This window comes from Danio rerio, chromosome 23 (genome assembly GCF_049306965.1).
Source record: "Danio rerio strain Tuebingen ecotype United States chromosome 23, GRCz12tu, whole genome shotgun sequence".
Classification (NCBI taxonomy): domain Eukaryota; kingdom Metazoa; phylum Chordata; class Actinopteri; order Cypriniformes; family Danionidae; genus Danio; species Danio rerio.
In genome coordinates this window covers 10,787,501-10,810,879 of record NC_133198.1, presented here as the reverse complement: position 1 = coordinate 10,810,879, position 23,379 = coordinate 10,787,501, and the positions used below count along the sequence as shown (strand labels likewise).

General features: G+C 33.9%; 1 protein-coding gene across 4 annotated transcripts in view; it reads left to right on the top strand.

Annotated features, from left to right (window-relative positions):
* The window catches only part of foxp1a (forkhead box P1a), an 84,904-nt gene that overhangs the window by 33,876 nt on the left and 27,649 nt on the right, over positions 1 to 23,379 (top strand). Inside the window, exons 3-6 of one of the 4 annotated variants that reach the window (XM_005161959.5) lie at positions 5,789 to 5,887; positions 17,196 to 17,333; positions 19,591 to 19,680; positions 19,927 to 20,053. In XM_005161959.5, the coding sequence (XP_005162016.2) occupies positions 5,789 to 5,887; positions 17,196 to 17,333; positions 19,591 to 19,680; positions 19,927 to 20,053 (454 nt within the window). 4 annotated transcript variants of the gene reach the window in all.

Genomic DNA, 23,379 nt, shown 5'->3' with positions numbered 1-23,379 from the left:
AAACACAATCCATAAATGTACAAATTCAATTCGTAAATTCAAAACACAATTCAAAAATACCCAAATCCAATAAATTAATTAAAACACGATTCATAAATGTACAAATCCAATTTGTAAATTCAAAACACAATTCAGAAATAAAGAAATCCAATTCATAAATTCAAAATACAATTCATAAATGCACAGATCAAATTTGTTAATTCCAAAGACGATTTAAAAATGAACAAATCCAATCCGTAAGTTCAAAACATGATTCAAAAATATACATCCAATTCGTAAATTCAAAACACAGCTCAAAAATACAAAAATCCAATTCATTAATTGAGACTCGATTCATAAATGTACAAATCCAATTTGTAAATTTAAAACACGATTCATAAATGTACAGATCCAATTCGTAAATTCAAAACTCGATTCATAAATACACAAATCCAATTCGTAAATGTAAAACTCGGTTTAAAAATACACAAATCCAATTCGTAAATTCAAAACATGATTCGTAAATAAATACACATCCAATTCGTAAATTCAAAGCATGATTCATAAACACAAATCCAATTCATAAATTCAAAACACGAATTAATAATGCACAAATCCAATTCGTAAATTCAAAACACGGTTTAAAAATACACAAATCCAATTCGTAAATTCAAAACATGATTCGTAAATATATATTCATCCAATTCGTAAATTCAAAATACGTTTTAAAAATACACTAATCCTATGCGTAGGTAAACCCTATTCATAATATACTTGAATCCAACTAATTTGACAAAAATATTTATGATTTTTACTTGTGAATTTGCAAATTGCGTGTTGTATTTATGAATTGTGTTTTGAATTTACAAATTAGATTGTGTCAATATAAACTGTGCTGTGCATGTATGACTTTCATTTTCTAAATGTATTATTTTTGAGCTTGATCTGGCTCCATAGGCTGATGCAAAGAATTATGTTTTTTTTTTCTCAAATGTTACCTTGTAATAGTCTTTGGAGGAATGTGTGATAGCATTAGATAGGACTGTGACTGTTAACAGAGTCAAAGGTTGAATCCTCAGTTTGTGACTGTTGTAGCAGGATGTTTGCAGGTTATTGTTAAATAAAAATGTTGTGCAATCATCATTTGTTCTGCGAGGGCTTGTCAAGAGAGTTGCATTCTGGCTGCGGTCCATGCGCAATAATTAACCATTGTTTTATTCAAACTCAGATCGATACCCATCCTGTCTTTCCCTTTGATATTTTTTGCGGTGCTGTACAAAAGGATAGTTCATCTAATAGAAACTTTGCCTTAATTAAAGTTTTTGTTTTTAATTATTTACATTTTTTTAAAGTTTGTACTGGATAAAAAATGCTACATAAGAATCTATTATTTTGATTAATGAGTTCCTTGTGCTGTAACTCACTATTTAATCTGCTAAGTATGAAAGGGCATTTGCTGTACATACTATAGTAATTATGCAAATTTGTTTTGATGTAATAACATTACAGTAAGCAGAATAATTGCCAGGAATAAAACAAATTGTTATAGAAGATTACAGGTCTTAGCACTTTACACATTCTTTACTCGCTGGATGTTGACTATTTTATAGAATTTGCTTTGGAATATATTATGTCATGCAAAGCTGAATTTTCAGCAGCTATTTCTCCTTTAGGGCTGGGATACACCAAGCTGATGGTCCTCCTTTGGGCTTTGTCTGTGCATCGGTTTGGTTAGTTGATTTGGTGTGTCATACATCGCCTCTCGACGGATTAACGTCGGAGCGTGTTGGCCTAATTAAGCATATTTAAATAACGTCAACTGAAGAGAGTGCTCTGATTGGTTATTTAGCAATGAATCAGAGTGCGAGTGTAACATAGTGAAGTGACTTAGCAAGTAAACAATTCAAGTCAAGATGAAACCCAAAGAGGCATGCTGTAATTTCACTACATTTCTTAAGTATTTGCAAATGATATAAACTTTTTCGTATAAAAAGCCATAAACCAAACATCATTAAGAGCCGTGAGCCGAAGCAAAATATGCCAAACTATTTAACATTAAAGTTGCCATGAGTAATATCCTAAATATTTCAAAAATTTCAAAATATTTCAAAATAAATAGAAAACATTACTTTAAATGGTATTAACTAATGCAGTACAACTTTTTAATGATCATTTATTGTAACAAAAACATAAACAATCACATTTATCACACAGTGGACTTCAATACTTAATACCCTAGTCAAGCAGAATCTCTGCATTGTCTTCTATTTGTCGGGTGACAGTATGCACATTTTAAACTAAATTACAGCATTGAAATTGAAACCTTTATTTTTAGTTAGCTTTTTTTGTAGTTTACATTAAATTTGAAATGATCCATCCCCATCATTCTCCTTCTCTTCTTGGATGGGATGGCAGGCCAAATCAAAGTTTACCATGGGCCAACTTTGGCCCGCAGACCCTAGTTTGGGCATCTCTGTTGTAGAGTATTAAATTAGCAAAGCGAATCTCTTAAAAGTGGCAATTACTGTCATAATGGTACTGAACGCTGCTTTGCATGCTCATGTTGGAAGTTCAGGTCTCTTGTTGTAAACAAGAAAACAAAAACTGCCCTCTGCTGGTGCGAAAAAGCCCATCCACCCATGCAGGCACAGAACAAGCGCTTTTGTTTCAGTTTGCTTTCGACTGTCTTGTGTTTATTAGTTTTTTCCAGACACAAGTCAATCAGAGGTAATAACAGTTGGGTTTCGTTGGTGGTAGTTGTTTTGCGTCGACTTGGTGTGTACCAGACTAGACTTTTTTTGTACTTCTGCGTCTAGTGATCAGCATGACCCACAGCGCATAATTTGCACGTAGTCGTTCATTTTTAGTTTTACGTGCTGTTTGTGTTGCTCTGCAATAACACATCCGAAACACTATCTGGCAGTAGGTGTTTATGTTCCTCTGTGCCAAGTTTCTTCACGGGTGTTTTTTTATTTTTATTTTTAATGCTACCTTAATGTACAAGTAGATAAAACTTGCTCATTCAGAGGTGGGAACTGGCTGACGTACAACAAATTTAATCATAAGGTAAACACAAAACAAAAGTTTCCATCTGGAGCACCTTTATGGGACTCGACACTTGTAAACACTCACTCCATCGGGCTCACAGCTCTCAGCCCTGCTCATACTCATCCCCATGACCAAGTCGACCAATCACAGAGCTTGCGCTACGCGTTGTTGCTGCATGTAGTTACTTTTTTTGAGAGGCTGCGCCATAGAAGTATTAGTCAGCCTTTAGCCTTCAGTGTGACACAATCCTTTACAAATTATTGTAATATATTGATTTGATGCTCAATAAAAATGCATTGTCAATAGCTGTTTTTATCCACCTATTTTTATTTGCATTTTGGAGATGCTCATAAACCGGTTGATGGAAACGGCAAGATGCGTATACATTTTGAAAATGCTTATCAAAACATATTCACATAACCAAGTAGGATAAACTTTTTATTCGCTTGGAAAAGATGCTCATAAACTGCGATGGAAACACTTCTACTGAACAAATTCCAGTGTAAACATAAAAAAGTCATGTGATTTTGTTATAACAGATCATGTGATGATAAAAATGTGCGTGATTGGACAAACCTGCAGGCTGAGCACATTGTAAAAATATCTGAAATGTTGTTTTAGTAGTTTTAAAACGCCTAAACTGTTTCTGTGTTAGTTTAATTATATTACTAAAGGTGCAGTAGGTGATCTGCCACAATGCTAGCCTGTTAGCATAAATCTCTAAAACACCGTCCTTCCCCTGCCGTCCAAAGCCACGCCTCCTAAAACCCTCTCTCATGTGTTGAGCTAAAGCTAAAGCTTGGCCAGCGGCGTGCAGGAATTACACTCATTATTAAACTAATTTACAAGCCAAACTTACATGCTATTTCTCCTCATTTTACCCTCCTCAACCACCTTCCTCCTCTGTCCGATGTTTACTTTCACTTTCTTCCGCAACTCCCCAACCCTCTTCACTTTCTTCTGCAAAACCCCCGCTCCGCTCACTCTCGTCCACGACACCCCTGCATCGACCACTAATCACCCCAACCCTGCTCTCCACTTTCATGCGCGACACCTCTCCATACTCGAGTAACTTGCCGTATCCGTTACCATGATCTGTTCTGGGACCTTGCTGATAACAACCCAATCTACATCAGCTCTGCATGACAAAAATAGTTTTAAAAACAGAACATTACCTGTCTAAGAGAAATACTTCAGTCATGGTGTCATCCTTCCTTCAGCGTACAAAAGTAACTCCAATATTGATTCAGGATTTAAAAAAAGTTTCGATTCAGCATGTTTTTACCCCTGCACTCTCTCTCTTTCTCGTGAATGCGCAGCACGTGTATGCACAAACAGCAGAGCTGTGCACAAACAGGACACTTTTTTAATTAGATGAACATTTAATTTTATGCCTTACCCACAATATAAATATACATATAAAAACATTTAGATCATTTACTTTAATCATTACTATTGGAAGGTAAAGAGACTTTCAACTAGAACAACAAAAAATGTTTCTGAAGACAGTCACCTACTGCACCTTTAATTAGCTCCAGAATCAAGAGCGTCTGTGCTCCGTGTCGCACGCCTTTAAACGCCACCACAAAGATGCATCATATTGGGCATGGAGCTTCGCAAAAAAAGTGCAAGTGTGGGCGTGGCCAGCAGAGCAGGGGTGAAGAAGGGGAGTGAACAACTGTTGTCAGTTAGCTCACAAAATGAGACAAACTGTAAGGAGACGCTTGATTTTATAGTTTACATAGTTAAAATGCAAATAAATAAACAGTAAATTAATGACATGCTACATTTGTTATTCATAATTTCATATACAGATAACCACAATTCATATAATTTTAAAGATAATTGTGTTCATATAAATACTATAAATGAGGACTCTCCTTCTCCTCAATCCCCGGGTCTGAATGCACGTGCAGCCATGAATAATTAAGAAGCCGGCTCTTCTCATAGGATAAGTAAATGCAGCTTTGATTAATAATGAGAAACCGACGTGTCATCTTTGCACTTGCAGTTTTGCGCTACGTCGCCGATTTTGATCCCGCCCCAAAAATCATTTTAAACCCAGAAGCTGAAATTAGCTGACAAAAGCTCAAAATTATCCAGTTTTCCCACAATTAAAGCTGACAGGTGCTAACATTGTCTTAACTGATGCTCAACATGCACAAATCTATTAAAGTCTCAAAATAAAAGTACTCGAGGGTTTAGTGAACCTGTAAATTCTGTTTTTAATGTTGATATTCGGCACCAGTTAATCAGGAAGATTTTGTTCCCTTTGACTCATTGGATGGAAACGTTGCTTAATGCGCAAGTCTTTTATGCGCTATTCCAGGTTTACGCTTAAATTTTATTAGCCTCTTTGGATGGAAACATGGCTAATGTTGAAAATGGATTTTCAGTTTTATTTTTGTGTGGAAACTGGTAAAAAAGTACAACATTTGTTTTTTAATGGCTTTTGTAAGTTTCTTTTTTATCAATGTAGCATCACCATTGCTGAATAAAAACATTCATTTCCAAACCTTTGAATCGGTAGCGTAAGCGTACACACGACGGTTCGGAATAACATCAAGCAGAGTACATTGTTTTTGTTTAACACTGAAAACAGGCAAAAAACAACTACTTTCATTTCATTATCAACAATCTAGACTATAAAATATGTTGCCTATGCATCTGCACTTCTTGCAAACAGCGTTAGTGGTCCTGGGAGAGCTGAGCAGCTCAGAAACCAATCACAAACTTGTTATTGTTTTTTTGGCATCTTCAGGCGCTACAAGTTGCTCAACAACAACAACAGAAGCGGCAGCAGCAGCAAGCAAGTGGTGAGAAGTCCCCCAAGAGCACAGAAAAGGAGGCAGACACGCAGGTAGATCCTCCACCCGCACCACACACACACACACCTCCAGAGGACCATGTTGTTTACACTATTACACAAACCCACTTGTTTATGCTGCCTTCAACAGATCATAAACAGATGGGGCAATGAGGGCGTGTTTTATCATTACATATTGTTACGATGGAAGATTACAAGTCCACTTTATTGTGTGTAGCCTATTGTAAAACGACTGTTTTCCGTCTTGTCGGTTAACAGATAAGGCTTCACTACTGAGGGGAATTAGACAGCTGTAGAGCTTTAGCCGCAAACAAACACGCTGTATGCCACCCAGTGCACAGCTGCCTTTATTTATTCATCATGAATTGAATGCTTATTACGTGCATCTCATGTGAATGCGAGGTGAAACCAGAGTTCAGATCATCAGCGCTTCAAGTCAACGTGCCTTTACGGCAAGTGCACTGGGCGGGATTACCAGGCTGAGTCACGTGACTGGATGGGTTGTTAGGTTTGATGTCCCAGTGAGAGTGTTATTGGAGGGGCTGGTGGATTGGTCAGCGGGGGTTGGTTAGTTGAAAGAACAGGAGGAGGATACTGACACTCTCACCAGTCTTCAAACGTTCTGCGCTGCTCTCTGTTCCTGCTGCCCATGGAGTTATCAAGGTCTGTGAGTACTGGGATCAGCTTTGGTAGTTTAGTCGGTGAGAGGAAGAGATGTAATATTTGCATTTTTTTAAGTGTGTTCAGTTGTTGGACTTCTGTTGGGGGTTTATTACATGTATGTTCCTTTTTTGGTGTTTTACAATTAACTTTTTTATTGTTGTTTGGAGCAGTCTTTAATTGCCCTTTAATATGTTTTTTTTTCACACACACATATATAATATTTTATAAAATAAAATATAAAATAAATTTATATATATATATATATATATATATATATATATATATATATATATATATATATATATATATATATATATATATATATATATATATATATATAATATAATACATTTTTTGAAGGTTTCTTTCTAATGAAATGATTTTCGTGCCGTTTATTTGCTGATGTTGTTGTTGTAGAGTATTGTGTTTCGGAAGTTTTCCTGACTCTTGTCTTTTTTGTTGTCTATTTTTGATCTTAAAGAGGGAGTGACTGACTAAGTGAATGGCCATCAGGTCTGTGATATTTGATCTGACATAAGGCTGAAAGCCTTGAATGGTCACTGGGACCTTATTTCTGTGGCTCACTGTCTTTGAGCTGTAATTTTATTCCCTGAATTACTTCTCTTTGTCTTTTAAAGGCTATGTTCAACTGTGCCTATTTCCCCTCCTGTGTGTGTGTGTGTGTTTTCCCCCTTGCCTTTGCAATTTATATTTACCCAGATGCACAGTGCAGGAAAGAATGTTATTTTTACTTTGGGCGGGGAACCACACCAAAATTGTTCAAGGTATTGAAGGGGAATAACAACGGGCTCTATTTGTTTTTGGGCTGCTGAAGCCTGTTGATTTATGGCTTGTGTTTTCAGAAGCGATGGCTTGTTGACATGTACTCACTCATGGGGAGTTGGTTCTCTGACACACTGGCAAGAACAATAACAACAACAAAACAATGTTTGGACTTGTCTGTTGTCATGGAGACAACACTCATCAGCGCTTACCGTGCCCCCGAGAGAGAATATTTACATTAATTTGCTGGCATGCTTATGTTCTTCTCAGGCTTTGACATTTCAAATATTTCTGTGTTGAGACTCGAAGGCATAGTAGTTTGTCTTTTTGGAACTCTCACACAAGCAAAGATCTCATTTGCTGGTAGGCTGCTGTTTGTCTTTTATATTTAAGTGCAGTTTGTGTTGATTTTAGAGATAGAATCAGTATAGTTTACACTTTAACCCTCGTAATGCATTCAGTTCTGTTTTGACTAGGAAGAGATCTTTCAATTTTGAGTTTAAAAGCATTTTATCTGTTTTAATTGAAGCTAACCTTTTCATTTTTTAAGACCCTTAAAATACATTTTTCATTTGTTCGGATTTGTTTGTATGTATCTGTTAATTTTGACAGCAATTTTTAATTTAGTTTTAATCTTAATCTTTTGACTAAAATCTAATTTTAGTCTGTCATATTTTAGTCTTCTGACTCATTTTAGTTTTAGTCAACTAATTTTTGTAATATTTTACTAAAATATATTTGGTTTGATTTAATTAAAACATTGCATACATTTGTTTATACAAATTTTTTTTAATAAAATATGGAATATAGCATTTAATTGAAGACCAAAAATTAGATATGCAGTGTTAATTTATATCGTAAGTAATATGTAATATGTGCGCTTCACTTCAAGGCATTTTTGTTATCTTGACTCCCTTGATCATATGAATTTAAGACTGACCGATTGAAAACCTTTTAATGTTCACCCCAATGGTTAAATTCCCAAAGGTCAGCGAGAGGCTATACCAGTTACTTTTCAAATGTGGGTCACACAGCAAGATTAATTCTGATTGGATATTTACCAAAATGCATCCCTCATCAACATGCTCGTCTCGTTTTAATAGTCAACAAAAATAACAGTATATTTTTAAAGTTGCCTATAAAAACTCGTCTAGTTTTTGTCTATAGAAAACCTGTTTGTCACGAAAATTATGTTGAGAATTATGTTGAAATTATTTCAACAATTATGTTGAACTTAACACTAGTATGTGTGTGTGTGTGATATTTTGGACCCAGATATATGTAGTTGGGTCTTGTTGTCAAAAGTCTCTATGGGGTTATGTTGGGTTCAAAAAACTATCCAGTCTGTTTTCCCCTACCTCACCCACATTTGGCACTAAATAAAAAAAATTAAAAAATGTATTTGTGTATTTTGCCAAAACATTTTAAAATAGTTTATTTTGCTTCATTGGTTTTTTATTTATAGATTTCATAATTTTCAAACTGTTTTTGAAAAGTCATCAATCATAAGTTATTACCCAATCATAAGTTATAACCCAATTGGGTTATTAATATTGGTCATTCTTAGATTATAGGTTCCTATTAATTTCATGCAAAGACTTAATCAGCTATATTTTGATTAATATTTAGATATTAGATATTTTCTATGCTAATATATAGATAAGATGCAAGGTGGTTTTACTTGGATAATTATAAATAATGACTTTTGTATTCATTATTAATCGTCAACCATTATTGTAAGGAAAAATTATTTTTCATGGAAATCTGTTCCCTTTCAGGTGTGGTCATGTATCCACAACAACATATAGAGTTTATAAGCAAAAACTGGCTCCTATCATCCTTTTTAAATTCATATTCTTTTAATGACAAAAACTGAAATCTACATACACTCTGACTGGCTTTCCACACCACTTTAGGAGGCTGCCAGTGTGCTGTTGTTAAATGCAAAGTACTACGCCAGAAGAATATTTTAGCCGAGTTGTCAGCTTGCAGAATGAAATATAATAACAACAATAAACAAACAAAAATAAACCCAGTCAACCAGGAAAGCGACAATGAATCAATTGGAACATTTACTGAATTAATCTGACTTACTTACTGAACCGCAAGTGATTAATTTCAGTCATGTCCGACACTAAATGAATCAAGAGCCAGTAGGGCTTTACTTGGCTTGGGGTTTTCAATGTGAAAAACATCACTAAAAACAACACTGTTTTTTCATGCAATGTAGATAAAGAAATGTAGTTTAAAATAAATTGTATAAATAAAATTTCGCAAAACCCTTTGATATTTTTTTTTTCTATCACTTTTTGTATTGCAATTCAGGACAATTCTGTGCTGCATTAAAGTTTTTAAGTACACCTCTTGTTAGAATTGTTTCATTTTTTCTCATTTCATAATTTGGCATCAAAATAGTCTTTAAGACAAAAAGTAGACATATATTAAGTGATTTCTGTATATTTCGTTAATGCCTAGTGGTTAGTGCGTCGACACATGCACTCCCGAGTTTGATTCCCGACTCGCTGTTCTATTCTGATCGTTCCTCTTTTGCTGCTTCCCATGCTTTCATGTCAATTCTCTCTACTGTTCTATTTATTAAAGGTAAAGACCAGAAAAAAGAATTATAAAAAAGAATTCTCTATATTTTAGTAGAATTATGTAATGTTATATTGTGTAATGTTCACAGACACTTAAGCCGCTTTTCCACTACCGGAATGAATCAATTTTAGGGCTGGCCGATTAATTAAAGCGGATTTTAAAGCGCATTTTGTCAGTAAAGCCAGTTCTAATATATCTTCAGCATCTTCAGCTTTCAAATGGAGCAGCCTTTAGTACACGGAGTCGTAGTACTCTTGACAAGCTATGCCAATTCACGTTTAAAACCCAAATCAAACTAATCAGACTATATTAGTCGAGATATTTGTTGTATTGATGACAATGTTCGCTCGTGCTGCGTGTGAAAATGCCACTTTTTAAATAACATGTTTTTACTCCCAACCCACTTCATTGCTTCAGTCGAGTGTTTGAATTAATCCTTCTGTAAGATTAGGGGGTGACATGGTGGCAAAGTGGTTAGCACTGTCACCTCACAGCAAGAAGGTTGCTGATTTGAGTCCAAAGACATGGGGTGTAGGTGAATTTAATATACTAAATTAGCCATAGTGTATGTGTGGGCATGTGAAAGTGTGTGGGTGTTTCCTAGTACTGGTTTGCAAATGGAAGGGCATCCCCTTTGTGAAACATAAGTTGGCGGTTCATTCTGCCGTTGCGACCCCTGGAGAGGCGAAGAGACTAAGCCGAAGAAAATAGAATGAATGAATAAAAGATTAGGGTTGCACAGTGTTGGAAAAATCTGACATTGCAATATTTTGCTTTGCTGCGATGTATATTGCGATGTGAATCTAATTTCACCAGATGATTTGAATGGCTCTATTTGGAAAGATTTATTCATTCAGAATTACTGGCATGATCAGCTGTTTTTCTGTGCAGTGCATCTGCATAAAATAAAACAAATTGCAAGCTTATATAAATGCAACTTATTAAAAATAAAAGTTAAATAAACAGTTCTTATGATATTCTGGCCACTCTAACAGTATTCAAGTACATAATTGAACATTCATTTATTCATTCATTCATTCATTTTCTTTTCGGCTTAGTCCCCTTATTAATCCGGGGTCACCACATCGGAATGAACCGCCAGCTTATCCAGCATGTTTTACGCAGCAAATGCCCTTCCAGCTGCAACCCATCTCTGGGAAACATCAATTCACACACATACACTACGGACAATTTAGCCTACCCAATTCACCTGTACCACATGTCTTTGGACTGTAGGGGAAACCGGAGCACTCGGAGAAAACCCACGTGAACGCAGGAAGAACATACAAACTCTACACAGAAACACCAACTGACCCAGCCGAGGCTCGAACCAGCGACCTGTGACTACCTACTGCGTGACTACCTACTGCGCCACTGTGTTGCCAGAATTGAACAATCAAACATAAAATAACATGGTCATCAAGTTCATAAAAAATGTTTAATAATATCTTCATTTTTTAATCATAAGTAAATAATCTAGTCCTGCTATGTAACTATTGCAGATGCACACATTGCGATAACGATGCTCAAACTATCTATTGTTCAGCCCTATGTGAGATGAATCTGTAGTCATGCTGAATCAATGAAAGCAGTTAGATCTTCTGTTTATAATGCAACACCTTGAGGATTTTCTGAGTTTCTTCATGTCTGAGGTTTTCGCACGAGACTGCACTCTCGTCTTCAGAGCAGATTTAATAATACACAACCATGCTTCCCTGACAAGATGTGCATGACAGTGACAGGTAGGGCTGCACGATTCTGGCAAAAATGTGAATCACGATATCTTTTTCTTAAAATCATGATCACGATTTTCTCATGATTCTGTAAATGTAAAATAAAGGTTAATATGATTAGCCTATTATTATTGTTAATTCTCAAACATATGGTAAAACAGCAATAATAATATTAGGCCTATGTGTAGGTCTACTGTTGCTTAAAAATGCTAAATTTTGTAGTCATTATGGTGTACTTAAACAGACTTTCAAAATGTCCTGTTTGTTAATTCACAGTAAAATTATGACAGCAGAATATAACTATTCATAATTATACAGTTGTTTTATTATATATTAACACCTTGTGGTCAGCGCAGGTGTGATTTTGCTGCCACGAATACATTATTACATTAAGGCCCCGTTTACACTAGTGCGTTTTAGTTTTCAAACGGCGTTTTAGAAAGAAAACGATCCGCGTCCACACTAGTGTTTCACTCAGTGTTTCTGTACAGCTCTCCGTCTACATTAAAACAGAGAAAACGCACATCACGTGACCAAAGACAAACACACTCTTGCATGCGCTGCAGCGTGCTTTGGGCACATACCCATATGAGAACTGTGCACGTCGGACTGTTCATCAAGGATCTCCCGTTGGATCTAATCTCACTATATTTGTTAAACGTGATATATAATTCATCTTGTTGTCTATATCTAACAACATATTCCCTGACTTGGTTCTTTTGAATATATTACTTGTTCTCAGGTGACGTGTTTTGGCTGAGCGCAAGTATAAGTTAGGTTTATATCTTAAATAATGCAACCGTAGACACCGATTCTGCACAATTGACTGATCGCTTGCCTTTATTTCCTATATTGTATCAACGTATTGTATGTTATACCTTTAAAATGGCCATTATTGATTATTAAAACAGGGAAAGAGAGGCTATGTTCGTATTTTCAGGTAGGCATGTTATAGGCTCCGTTTTGTTATAAATATGCATGAAGATGACGGACATATGCAGCTGCACGACACCTCAACATTTTTGATATCTGTTAAGTTGCTAACATCAACTTAGCAACTTGCATCATTTTTTTTTTGTTAAGACAGTAAAACAGCATAGCCAGGGCGATGTGATTGACTTTATATAGTACACTGCATATCAAACTTAAGAAGTCTAAACTTACAAGAAGAGGATGCAGGACTGAACTGTGTGTGTTAGGCTACTTAATATTGAGGAAAAAGCCCCAATCAGAGAGGCGAATGTCGGCAGCCCCGCCTTCATTTTCAGATGTCTCCGTTTTCCCCCCATCCACACTGAGACAGAGCAGCAGCGTTTTAGAATGAAAACGGCCTCTCCAGTTTTTTCAAAATGCTCCGTTATCGGGGCTCGAAAACTCCGGCGTAGAGTAGACGTATGGTGTAACCGTAGCAAAACTTGTGTGTAAACGGGGCCTATGACAGAAAGGACATTTTTGGGTGAATTATACTTTATATATACAGTATGTGACACTTTTAATGCCATTTGAAGGTGTCAATGTTACTGTGAATATTTGTGCGGCCGCCTTTACCCTTCTCTCCTGAGCTTGAAAATTTAATTCGCTGAATCGTAGAAAAGCTTAATTTAGATTGTGTTTAGGGTCGAATCGAGATCGTGATCTTTTTTTGATAAGTCGTGCAGCCCTAATCAAAGATGTGATCAATAGGGGTGGGATCCCTGTGATCAGTCATTTATGCTATGTTATTTTGATTAATCGCCAACCTCTAAAACTATTGGCTTATCTATTCCATTCTGTGTCAATCCAGTCCAGTCAGTACGCTTTCATTTTCCACAGTGGTGCTTATAACTGAACTCTGTAGTATGTAATACTAATGTGTCAGTTTTTGTCTTGATAACGCAAGTGTAATCTAAACAATAATATGGATGATGAAGATCAGATATATATATATATATATATATATATATATATATATATATATATATATATATATATATATATATATATATATATATATATATATATATATATATATATATATATATATATTGATAATATCTAATATCTATTTCAATAATTTATTGCTAATTTCCTCTTTTAACTTCATTACTGATTTTCTTTTTTCTTTTCTTTGTTTTGTCTAATATTAAGAGTTTTAATCTTGTATAAACATTTTATTTTATTATATATATATATATATATATATATATATATATATATATATATATATACATATATATATATATATATATATATATATATATATATATATATATATATATATATATATATATATATATATATATATATATATATAATTTAAATTAGTATTTAATTTTTATTAAAGTTTATACATTTTTAGAATTTTTATCTTGTATAAAAATATTTAACTTTATTACATATTTATTATTCATTATCTTTTCGGCTTAGTCCCTTTATTTATCAGGGGTCACCACAGCAGAATGAACCACCAACTTATCAAGCACGTTTTAGGCAGCAGATGCCTTTCCAGCTGCAACCCATCTTTGGGAAACATTTATTATTTAAATTTGTATTTAATATTTATTAAAGTTTACATATTTTTTTTAGATTTTATCTTGTATAAATGTATTTTACAAATGTATTTATGTATTTTATTATATATTCATTATTTAAATTTTTATTTAGATTTTATTAAAGCTTATATTTTTGAGATTTTATATTGTATAAAATATTTAATTTAGTTTATTATATATTTATTTATTATTTAAATTTGTATTTAAGTTTTTTTTAAGTTTATATATTTTTAGAGATTTTATCTTGTATAAAATATTTTATTTTTAATTTATTTTATTATATGTTTATTATTCAAATTTATATTTAATTTTCATTAAAGTTTATATATTTTTGAGATTTTGGATTTTTCTCAAACTTTTTGAAAAAAAATGTATTTGCTTTTGTGACCTTTTTTTTTTTGTTGTTCAGCATGATGGTGAAAAACCAGCTTTAGACGTATTATGTTTAGGTAGTTGTACTAAAAACATACTTTTGAATTATTATTATCCCAAATTTGCCTGATTTTGTGGCTTTCAGCGGTAACATAAATTCCATTTTTATATCTGCATTTGTATCTGTTTTGAAATCATAAGCATCTGTAATTACTTTGAAGACAGACATTCAAGCACTGAAATTAACCAGGTTAGATGTATTGTAATCAAGAGCGAGGGGAAAAGGCAGCAAATATTCAATGAAATATTTCCTTCTTGTGTTCCTTAAAGTCATACAAATAGATGTCTAAATGAGCATTTCTGGGTGAAGCTTTTTTTTCTTCTTTGGTTCAGGATTAGTGCCATGATCAACAGACACACACACCCATTGTATGGGAAAGGCTTGAGAGCACAAGCGTCAGCTGTTATTGTTCTCTCATAGAGTCAGTATCTCAGTCCAGCAGTGTGTTTATATGAGACTGAACACAGACTTCTTTACTGGAAATGCGTGTTTGTTTGTGTTTCGCAGACTTAATTAAAATGCAATCTCCAGTTTTGTTTTTACAGTTGCTGTGTACTCCCAGCATGTATTATTTATACGAATCCGTAAATGTGACTTTAATTATTCTGTTTATGTTTATTGTAAACATCTTAAAAGCAGCCACAGTGTGTTTGTGCGTGTGAGTGTGTGTGTGTGTGTTTGGCTTGAGATGTGGTAATTGCTTGAGGCCAAGTGATGCATGGACTAACTCATTGTGAATCCACTGCATTTACATTTAAAACGCTGGCCTCTGTTGTGGGTATTTTTGTTTTTCTGTTTTCGTCGGTAGCATTTTTAATGTCAGTCTTTGAGCTGCTGTCAACAAATGAATAATGCATTTGTCTTTCGTAATCTTGACTGCTTGTTTGCCTCGGTTTATGGGCAAATTAAACCGAGATAACTGAAATGAATGCCTGCCGAAGACGTTTTTCCAATTGCAGGCAGAAGGGTTCGTCCTTGCATTTTATTGAGGACTGTAAGCCTTGTTATTTTGAAATTGGTTGTGTATTTGTTTATGTGGTCTTGTTGATGTTGACCGTTGAGGCCCAGAGGACTTGGAAACTATTCCCCGAATGTCTAAACAATAAAATATACAAAGAGGTCTGGCACAGTCTTACTCTGGTATCTCTTTTTAGCTGTTCACTTGTTTTTCAAAGTGTTTACTCTCCTTGGGGATGAGAATTGAAATTGGGTTTTGTGGAAAGTGCTTTGTTCTTGGAGTTTGCGTTTTCTTTCTTGATCTTGCTAACGTTGCAAGGTGTGCAGATGCAGAAGTCTTGTTCATCTTGATTAAATCAACCAGAAGAACTATATTAGCCTCCTTAAAATGGTTGGCAAAATATCCTTTAAACAATCTGGATATTGCTAGTATTGGCAGTTTTAATTTGCAGCATTATTAAATAACAATAGACAGCGCTTGGCTTGATAAGACATTAAGACCTGCTTTTCTGTCAAGTTCTGCCAAGAATTAATTGATTATTCGTCAACAATAGTTCCTTTTTACTTTTTTACTTTTTAAACATTTATTTTCAGTTTTTTTCCAATATAAAGAGATTTTATCTTGTATAAAACATCTTATTTTGTTTTATTTTATATATATATATATATATATATATATATATATATATATATATATAATAAAATAAAACAAAATAAGATGTTTTATTATATATAAATGTATATATATATATGTATATATATATATATATATATATATATATATATATATATATATATATAATCTTTTTTAATTTAAATTTGTATTTAATTTTTATTGACGTTTGTATTTTTTGAGATTTTATCTTGTATAAAACATTTTATTTTATTTTTATTTAAGTTAGTATTTAATTTTTATTAAAGTTTATTTATATTTTTATAAATAAAATCAAATTTAAAATCAATTCAATTTTATATATAAATTGAGATTTTTCTTGTATAAATTAATACAAAATATTTATTTTTTATTAATTAAAAATAATTAATTAAAAATATTTTATTTAATTTAATTTTATTTATAAATATAAGTTTGTAATTAGTTTTTATCAAAGTTGATATATTTTTAGATATAGATATATTTTATCTTGTATAAAACATTTTGTTTACTTTTTTTATTTATATATATAAATATTAATTTATATATATATATATATATATATATATATATATATATATATATATATAGCTTGTATTTAGTTTTTATTAGTTTATATATTTTTAGAGATTCTATCTTTTATAAAATATTTTATTTTATTAATTTTATTATATTTTTTATTTAAATTTGTATTTAATTTTTGTTGAAGTTTATACATTTTGAGATTTTTTCTTATATAAAACATTTTATTATATCCATCTATCTAGTTTATATTTTTTTTATTTAAATTAACCTGATTATTATATGATTTTTTAACATGAATTTTGTAAAAAAGATTTCAAAGTTTCATTGATGTCCTGCAGTTACACTAGTGTTGCCTACTACAGGTTTGGCATTATGACAAACCTAATAAACCAGTAGGGTGTGATAAGTGACGTAAGCAATGTATGTGTTTGTGTGTGTGTGTGTGTGTATGTGTGTGCGCCTGTAGGTGTCTGTATCAGCGGGGATGATCACTCCTCAGGCCATCACCCCTCAGCAGATGCAGCAGATCCTCCAACAGCAGGTCCTGAGCCCTCAGCAGCTCCAACTGCTACTGCAGCAACAGCAGGCCCTCATGATACAGCAGGTAAACACACACACAAACACACCAATGTTTTTCTATTCAGGGTTGGTGCAGCAGAATATAAGCACCACAACTCTTTTTATGGACTTAGGGCAGTGGTTTTAAACTTTATTTGTACTCAAAAGATTCGAACAGTAGAGATACAAGTTATTTAGATGAAGTTGACTATTTTTTATTTTGTATTGTATTAAAAGAATTTGGGATGTTGACGTAAATATTGATCTTAAATTAACTGCAATTAATATAGTGATTCCATGTTTAATATGGATAAAAACTTTCTTCATTTCATCATCCTCACGTTGCTTCAATTTATTATATTGAGGAATGATGCTTGTGGCCCCTCTTTACACCTGAAGTTAAAATGTGTTTTTGTCTATTCATTTACAACTGTGCAGTATTCAACTAGATTGCTTTTAAGGTGTAGATATTTATTGTCATCTGCATTTTAATGCTGTGTTCACACCAGATAGGGCTTGTGCGAATAAATCGTGCTATCCGTGCGTAAATAGACACTTGAACATTTTGAGTTTACTTGCTTCATTCGCACATCAAATTCACTTCACAATAGAAGCGGATTTATGCCATGGACAGGGTTTCTTTTTGATTGGTGACTCCAGCTTTGTTGCTAAATGGCTAACAAGGGTTTTATTGAGAGAATAGCTGTGCTTATGTGCTTTAGGCAGGCTGAAAAAAGCGTAGATTTGTTTGGCGCCATGTCTGAGTCCACTTGATAATTTTAGAGGTGCACCCAGCTCCGTGAGTTCATCAACTCCTCCAGAAACTGTACCTGGATGATGGATGATGGAAGCTTTCAGCAGTGCTTCTGACTGAACCGAGCATAGTTTGATGAGCTGTTTTCGGTGTCGGCAAGAGGATTTCCCCTCAGGACACCTACAACAGGCACTATGTTGTAATAACGCCCCTACAAGAGCAAGTTCATGATTGGTTAATGCAATATGAATGTTCGCTGAAGTTCAGATTTTTTAATTCAAACGATACATGCAAACTGCTTAACCTGCTTCAGTCGTGCGAATCGCATCATTCACGCCTCTTCATTCGTGTGAAATGCACCGCTGGATGTCAATTTGCAGCTTTGCATTGACGTAACATCTAAATCACTGACGCTTGATGCTTTATCCGCGTCTGGTGTAAACGCACCATAACAGGCAACAAGAACGATTCATAAATATTATAGGACATGTTTTTAAAGTGATGAAGCTAGACAAAACTTAAACTTTACCAATCACGCCTTGATTTAAAGGCAAATAACAAAAAAGTAGCACACATCACTATCTTACCTGTACTACAACTAACAGAAATCACTAGCGTGCAGTGTAGTTTTGCGGCTTTTATAGCAGAAATAAAAGCTGCTGCTTTCCAACCTTATTTTTTCCCCAATGCCTCTTTTTCGCATTCAAGTCAGAAAAGTAAACAAAATAGGTAAAGAGAGTAAGGGGTAACAAATTAAGTTTTGCAGCTTAAAGTAATTAAATTTCATTTTCAAAAATGCAAATGTATTCATTTTACACAGCCACAAGTGTTTCCAAACCTTTGAGTTTGAATACATCTTGAAGTCAGCTGTAAGCATGTAACCATTGACATCCATTGTAGGAAAAACGAATACTATGAAAGTCAGTGGCTAGCCATTTTTAGCATTTTTTTTTTAAATATATTGTTTAGCATTTAACATAAGAAACTCAATTAAGTTTGTGATAAGTAAAGTGTGGTGTACATCAGTGTTTCTCAACCACATTCCTTGAGGACCACCTATGCTGCATGTTTTGCATGTCTCCTTTGTCTGTCACACCCATTACAGGTCTTTTAGTCTCTGCTAGTTAGCTGATGATCTGAATCAGGTGCATTTGATTAAGAGACATAGAAAATGTGCAGAGCTGGTGGTCCTCCAGGAACGTGGTTGAGAAACAGTGGTGTACATGATGTCAAAATAATCCTTATTTAACAAATGTTTACTAGACAAATTTTTTTTTTGATTTCCTAATAATTGGTGGTCCATTCCACTGGTGAACTCTGATAAAATCAGGGACTATGCCAAAAGGAAAGTGGTTGAGTGAGTGTTTTTTTCTAATCGATTGACACACGTACATTATCCGTTGACTTAGCTAATGGTAGAACTGACAACAGCTGTTGTTTAACTAACTTGTTTTGAGCTTATGCGATGATCCTTTACTAATGCTTAAACTGACTTTCATTGACGTTGTTTTCTAGTGTTAATGTGTTGTTGAATCCTTCTGTGTCTCAGCAACAGCTTCAGGAATTCTACAAGAAACAGCAAGAGGAGCTCCACCTGCAGCTCCTGCAGCAACAGCATGCTGGGAAACCGAGTAAAGAGGTAACAACATCACAATATACCACATGAGCCATTTACTACCCATGTCCTCCGCTGTCTGTACATGCCACATTGCTGTCCTCTGACGGCTTCACGGGACTGCGAGCAAGTGAAGACACTGTGGGGGCGGCAGCTTCACACACTTGAGTGAAAGTGCCGGCTGCGCCACAATACTATGAGTGAATGAAAGCTCCAGCAGGGACTGTACTGTGAGCCTCAAGTGTCTGTCTCTCTCTGTATCCCTCACAGCAGATGATGACCCAGCAGATGGCTATACAGCAACAGTTACTCTCCGTTCAGCAGCAGCACCTGCTCAACCTGCAGAGACAGGGCCTGCTGTCTGTCCCGTCAGCTCTGGCCAGCGCACTGCCTCAGGGTAAGAACACATCCAGGTTATCTAGAGTTTTGCGTTTTGAAATTGTGTGTTTATTTTGATATTTTATTTAAATTGGCTGATCTTTTCAGTTTAGTTTTAGGTCATTTCATTTAATGTTTTTTTTTAGTTATTATTTTGTGTGATCAATTTTTTTTTATTTGATTGAATTAGATGTTGGGGCTATATTGGATATTGGACAAATTGACAATGCGATATTTTGTTTTTCTGTAGTAAATATTGCAATATCAATACAACTTTATAAACAATGACCTAAATAAATCAAAGAAAGAATTCATATTTTTACTCATATCTCTATAAAACAAACAATTTGAAAGCATGTATTAATAAAATTCAACTAAGATAATTATTTGTTTAGTGCTTTATGCTTTTCTGTGAAGCATAACAGCATTGAAGAACAACACTTTAATATTATTCAAATGTATTTAATGTTTAAATAAATACAATCAATCTTTTTTTAAAACCGCAAACTTTAGACTTTCTTGGTTTAAATTAGTTTGATTTCTTGATCTTAAAAACACATCCAAGTGAAAATCTTTTACTCTATTAGGGTCAAACTTTGCTATGAATCTGCAAATCAATTTCTAAACTGGTTCCTGGATATTGTAATTTCAATTCAACTTTGCATATCCTGCGATGTAGGGGTGTGAACCTACACTAGTCTAATGGTTCAATTACAATTATCATGCCATTGATTCAGTTTAATTTGATATCTTGGTGCATCACGGTGCATTGACGATGCTTTCCATACATAATTAGATTTTTTCTTTAAAGCACAATTTTTTAAATTAAAATCTATAAATATATTAAAATTTATATATTATTTGTAATGCAATTTTGTCCTTTGATACAAGCAGTATGATTTATGTACTGTATCTTTAATTTGACTTGCTCAAAGAAAACACTCTTTCTGAATGTTTCAAACAAAACTTCAAAACATGCACAGAAGACAACATTAGCATTTATAGCAAATAAACGGTCACACTTTACAATAAGGTTCATTAGTTAATGTTAAGTAATGCATTTTCTATCATGAACAAACAATGAACAATACATTTACTACTGCATTTGTTCATGTTAGTTAACGTTAGTTAATGAAAATACAGTAGTTCATTGTTAGTTCATGTTAACTCATGGTGCATTAACTAATGTTAACAAGCAAGGACTTGAATGTTAATAATGCATTAGTAAATGTTGAATTATGATTAATTAATGCTGTACATGTGTTGTTCATGATTAGTTCATGTTAGTAAATGCATTAACTAATGAACCATTGTAAAGTGTTACCAAATAAACTAATGTAAATATTATCCCGCTTGCATTTTAAACACTGTCAAGCGAGTTCTTAAACCCCTATGATTGGTCATTGTCTTCACCCGCTTAACAGAATGTTTAAAAATGAAAGTGCTGTTTACCGATGAATGACGCGGGAAGAACAGCTGCGGTTAAGTCTATATGCGCATGATTCGTGGTTATGACAGGTGATCCATAATAGACTCAGTGGAGAAAGCTCGCACCTCAGACACGCTCGTGTCTGGATGCACAAGTATAACAGCCAGGAGGAGAGGAAAAGTTACCTCACAAACATGCCAGCGGGTCAAATGTCCAAAGTGAGAGAGAGAGAGGATTTTTTCAGCATTTCTCAGCTCGTGTGCTGTGCCTTCTTCAGTGTCAATGAAAGACTTACCAGCAAACTCACAAGCAGTTGAATTGTGCATATAATTATCTACCTTTTAAGTAGTAGGAGCATTTTATTTACTCGCCCTCGCCTTCTTCGCCATAGTATTATACTGCGACATTGCACAAAGGAGATAAATGAAGTCAGTACATAATTGTCCTCATCTGCATCACGGTGCACCAAAGTAACAGTTCATTTTGACACCCCTACTGCAATGTGACAATTGCAGATTCACACATTGCGCACACATAGATGCTGAAATGATATATTGTGTAGCCTTAATTAGATGTTTTTATTGTCCACACATGTGGTTAAGTCACCTTTAGCCTCATAAATGCACTTAACATGACAATACAATGCACAAAACAAGAACACTTCTTGCCCCTATGGATACTTAACAAATGAGACAATGTATTTATTATTTATGGATTTAGTTTCAGTTTTAGTTAATGCTTCAGGTAATGCTAGCTTAACAGAGTAGAACACATCCTGTGCCAACAAAAGCACTGTTTAATGTTTGCATGTGTTAGGTTAACTCTTGTTAAAATCTCTTGGTTAAAAAATTAAAGTGGTTGTTTAAACGATCACTGAATCCAAAACCATACAAATGCAGCAAATAAAAGAAAACGTTATGATAAACTCATTATATTGTCATAAAGACAATCTTCTTAATGATAAAGATCATACTGTATATGTAGTTAAACATGTCTAGTTTCCATTTTTTAGCTAATAAAGAAAAGTTAGACATATTTTGTTTCTATAGAATGTTATGTAAGTGTTGTTTTTAAATGTAATCATGTGTTTGGCTGATGTGTCTGTAAATATGCATCTACATGTGTTTCTCTAAATAGCCGTAGGTCAGATTTAATTAATTATGAAAAGGATTATTTCTGCTAATTATAATTTTATTTCAGAGTTATTTTAGTGTCTGTTAATATTTTTGTTTAGTTTTATGGTGCATTCTTATTCGCATCCTTTTACTATGTTCTAAAAGTGCACCCTTTTCGCGAAGAAAAAGTACATACTTTAGAGTGTGTAAAGAAGAGTTACCAAGTTTTGGCATATATTATGTCCTCATTATGTTGCTCAGTTATGTCTTTGGATAAGTTAATCCCCAAACAAGTCTTTATATAAGTTTGCGCTAATGTTGCAGATAAAATATATAACACTGAAAACGTGATTCAGATATTTTCAAGTTGGTAAGATGTGAATAATTGGTCATTAAAACATCTTTAAGCCTCTCTATTTGACGGCTGTGTTTGTAGTTTGTTTACACAAACCTCTTAATGTCCAATGTGCAATGTATTTTGGGCAATATTAGCAGTTAGCATATGGATTGGACCGTTCTACGCTTTGAATTTCTACCGAAATTAATAGTACAGTCCGGGAACCTTTGACATACAATTTTCAACATACTACAGTTTGGGACATTTCGACCAAAAGTTTTAGTCTTAGCTTTAGTTTTCATTTACTGAAATAACTATGGTAAGAACACATCACAGGATACTGTGCTGTGAGACTAATGGAAGCATCCATATTGAGTTGGAGTAACTTAAAAAATAAAGCAGTGCAGCTGTTTTCAGCATTGACAATAATAATAAGAAGAAAAGTTTCATAATGTTTATTGAGC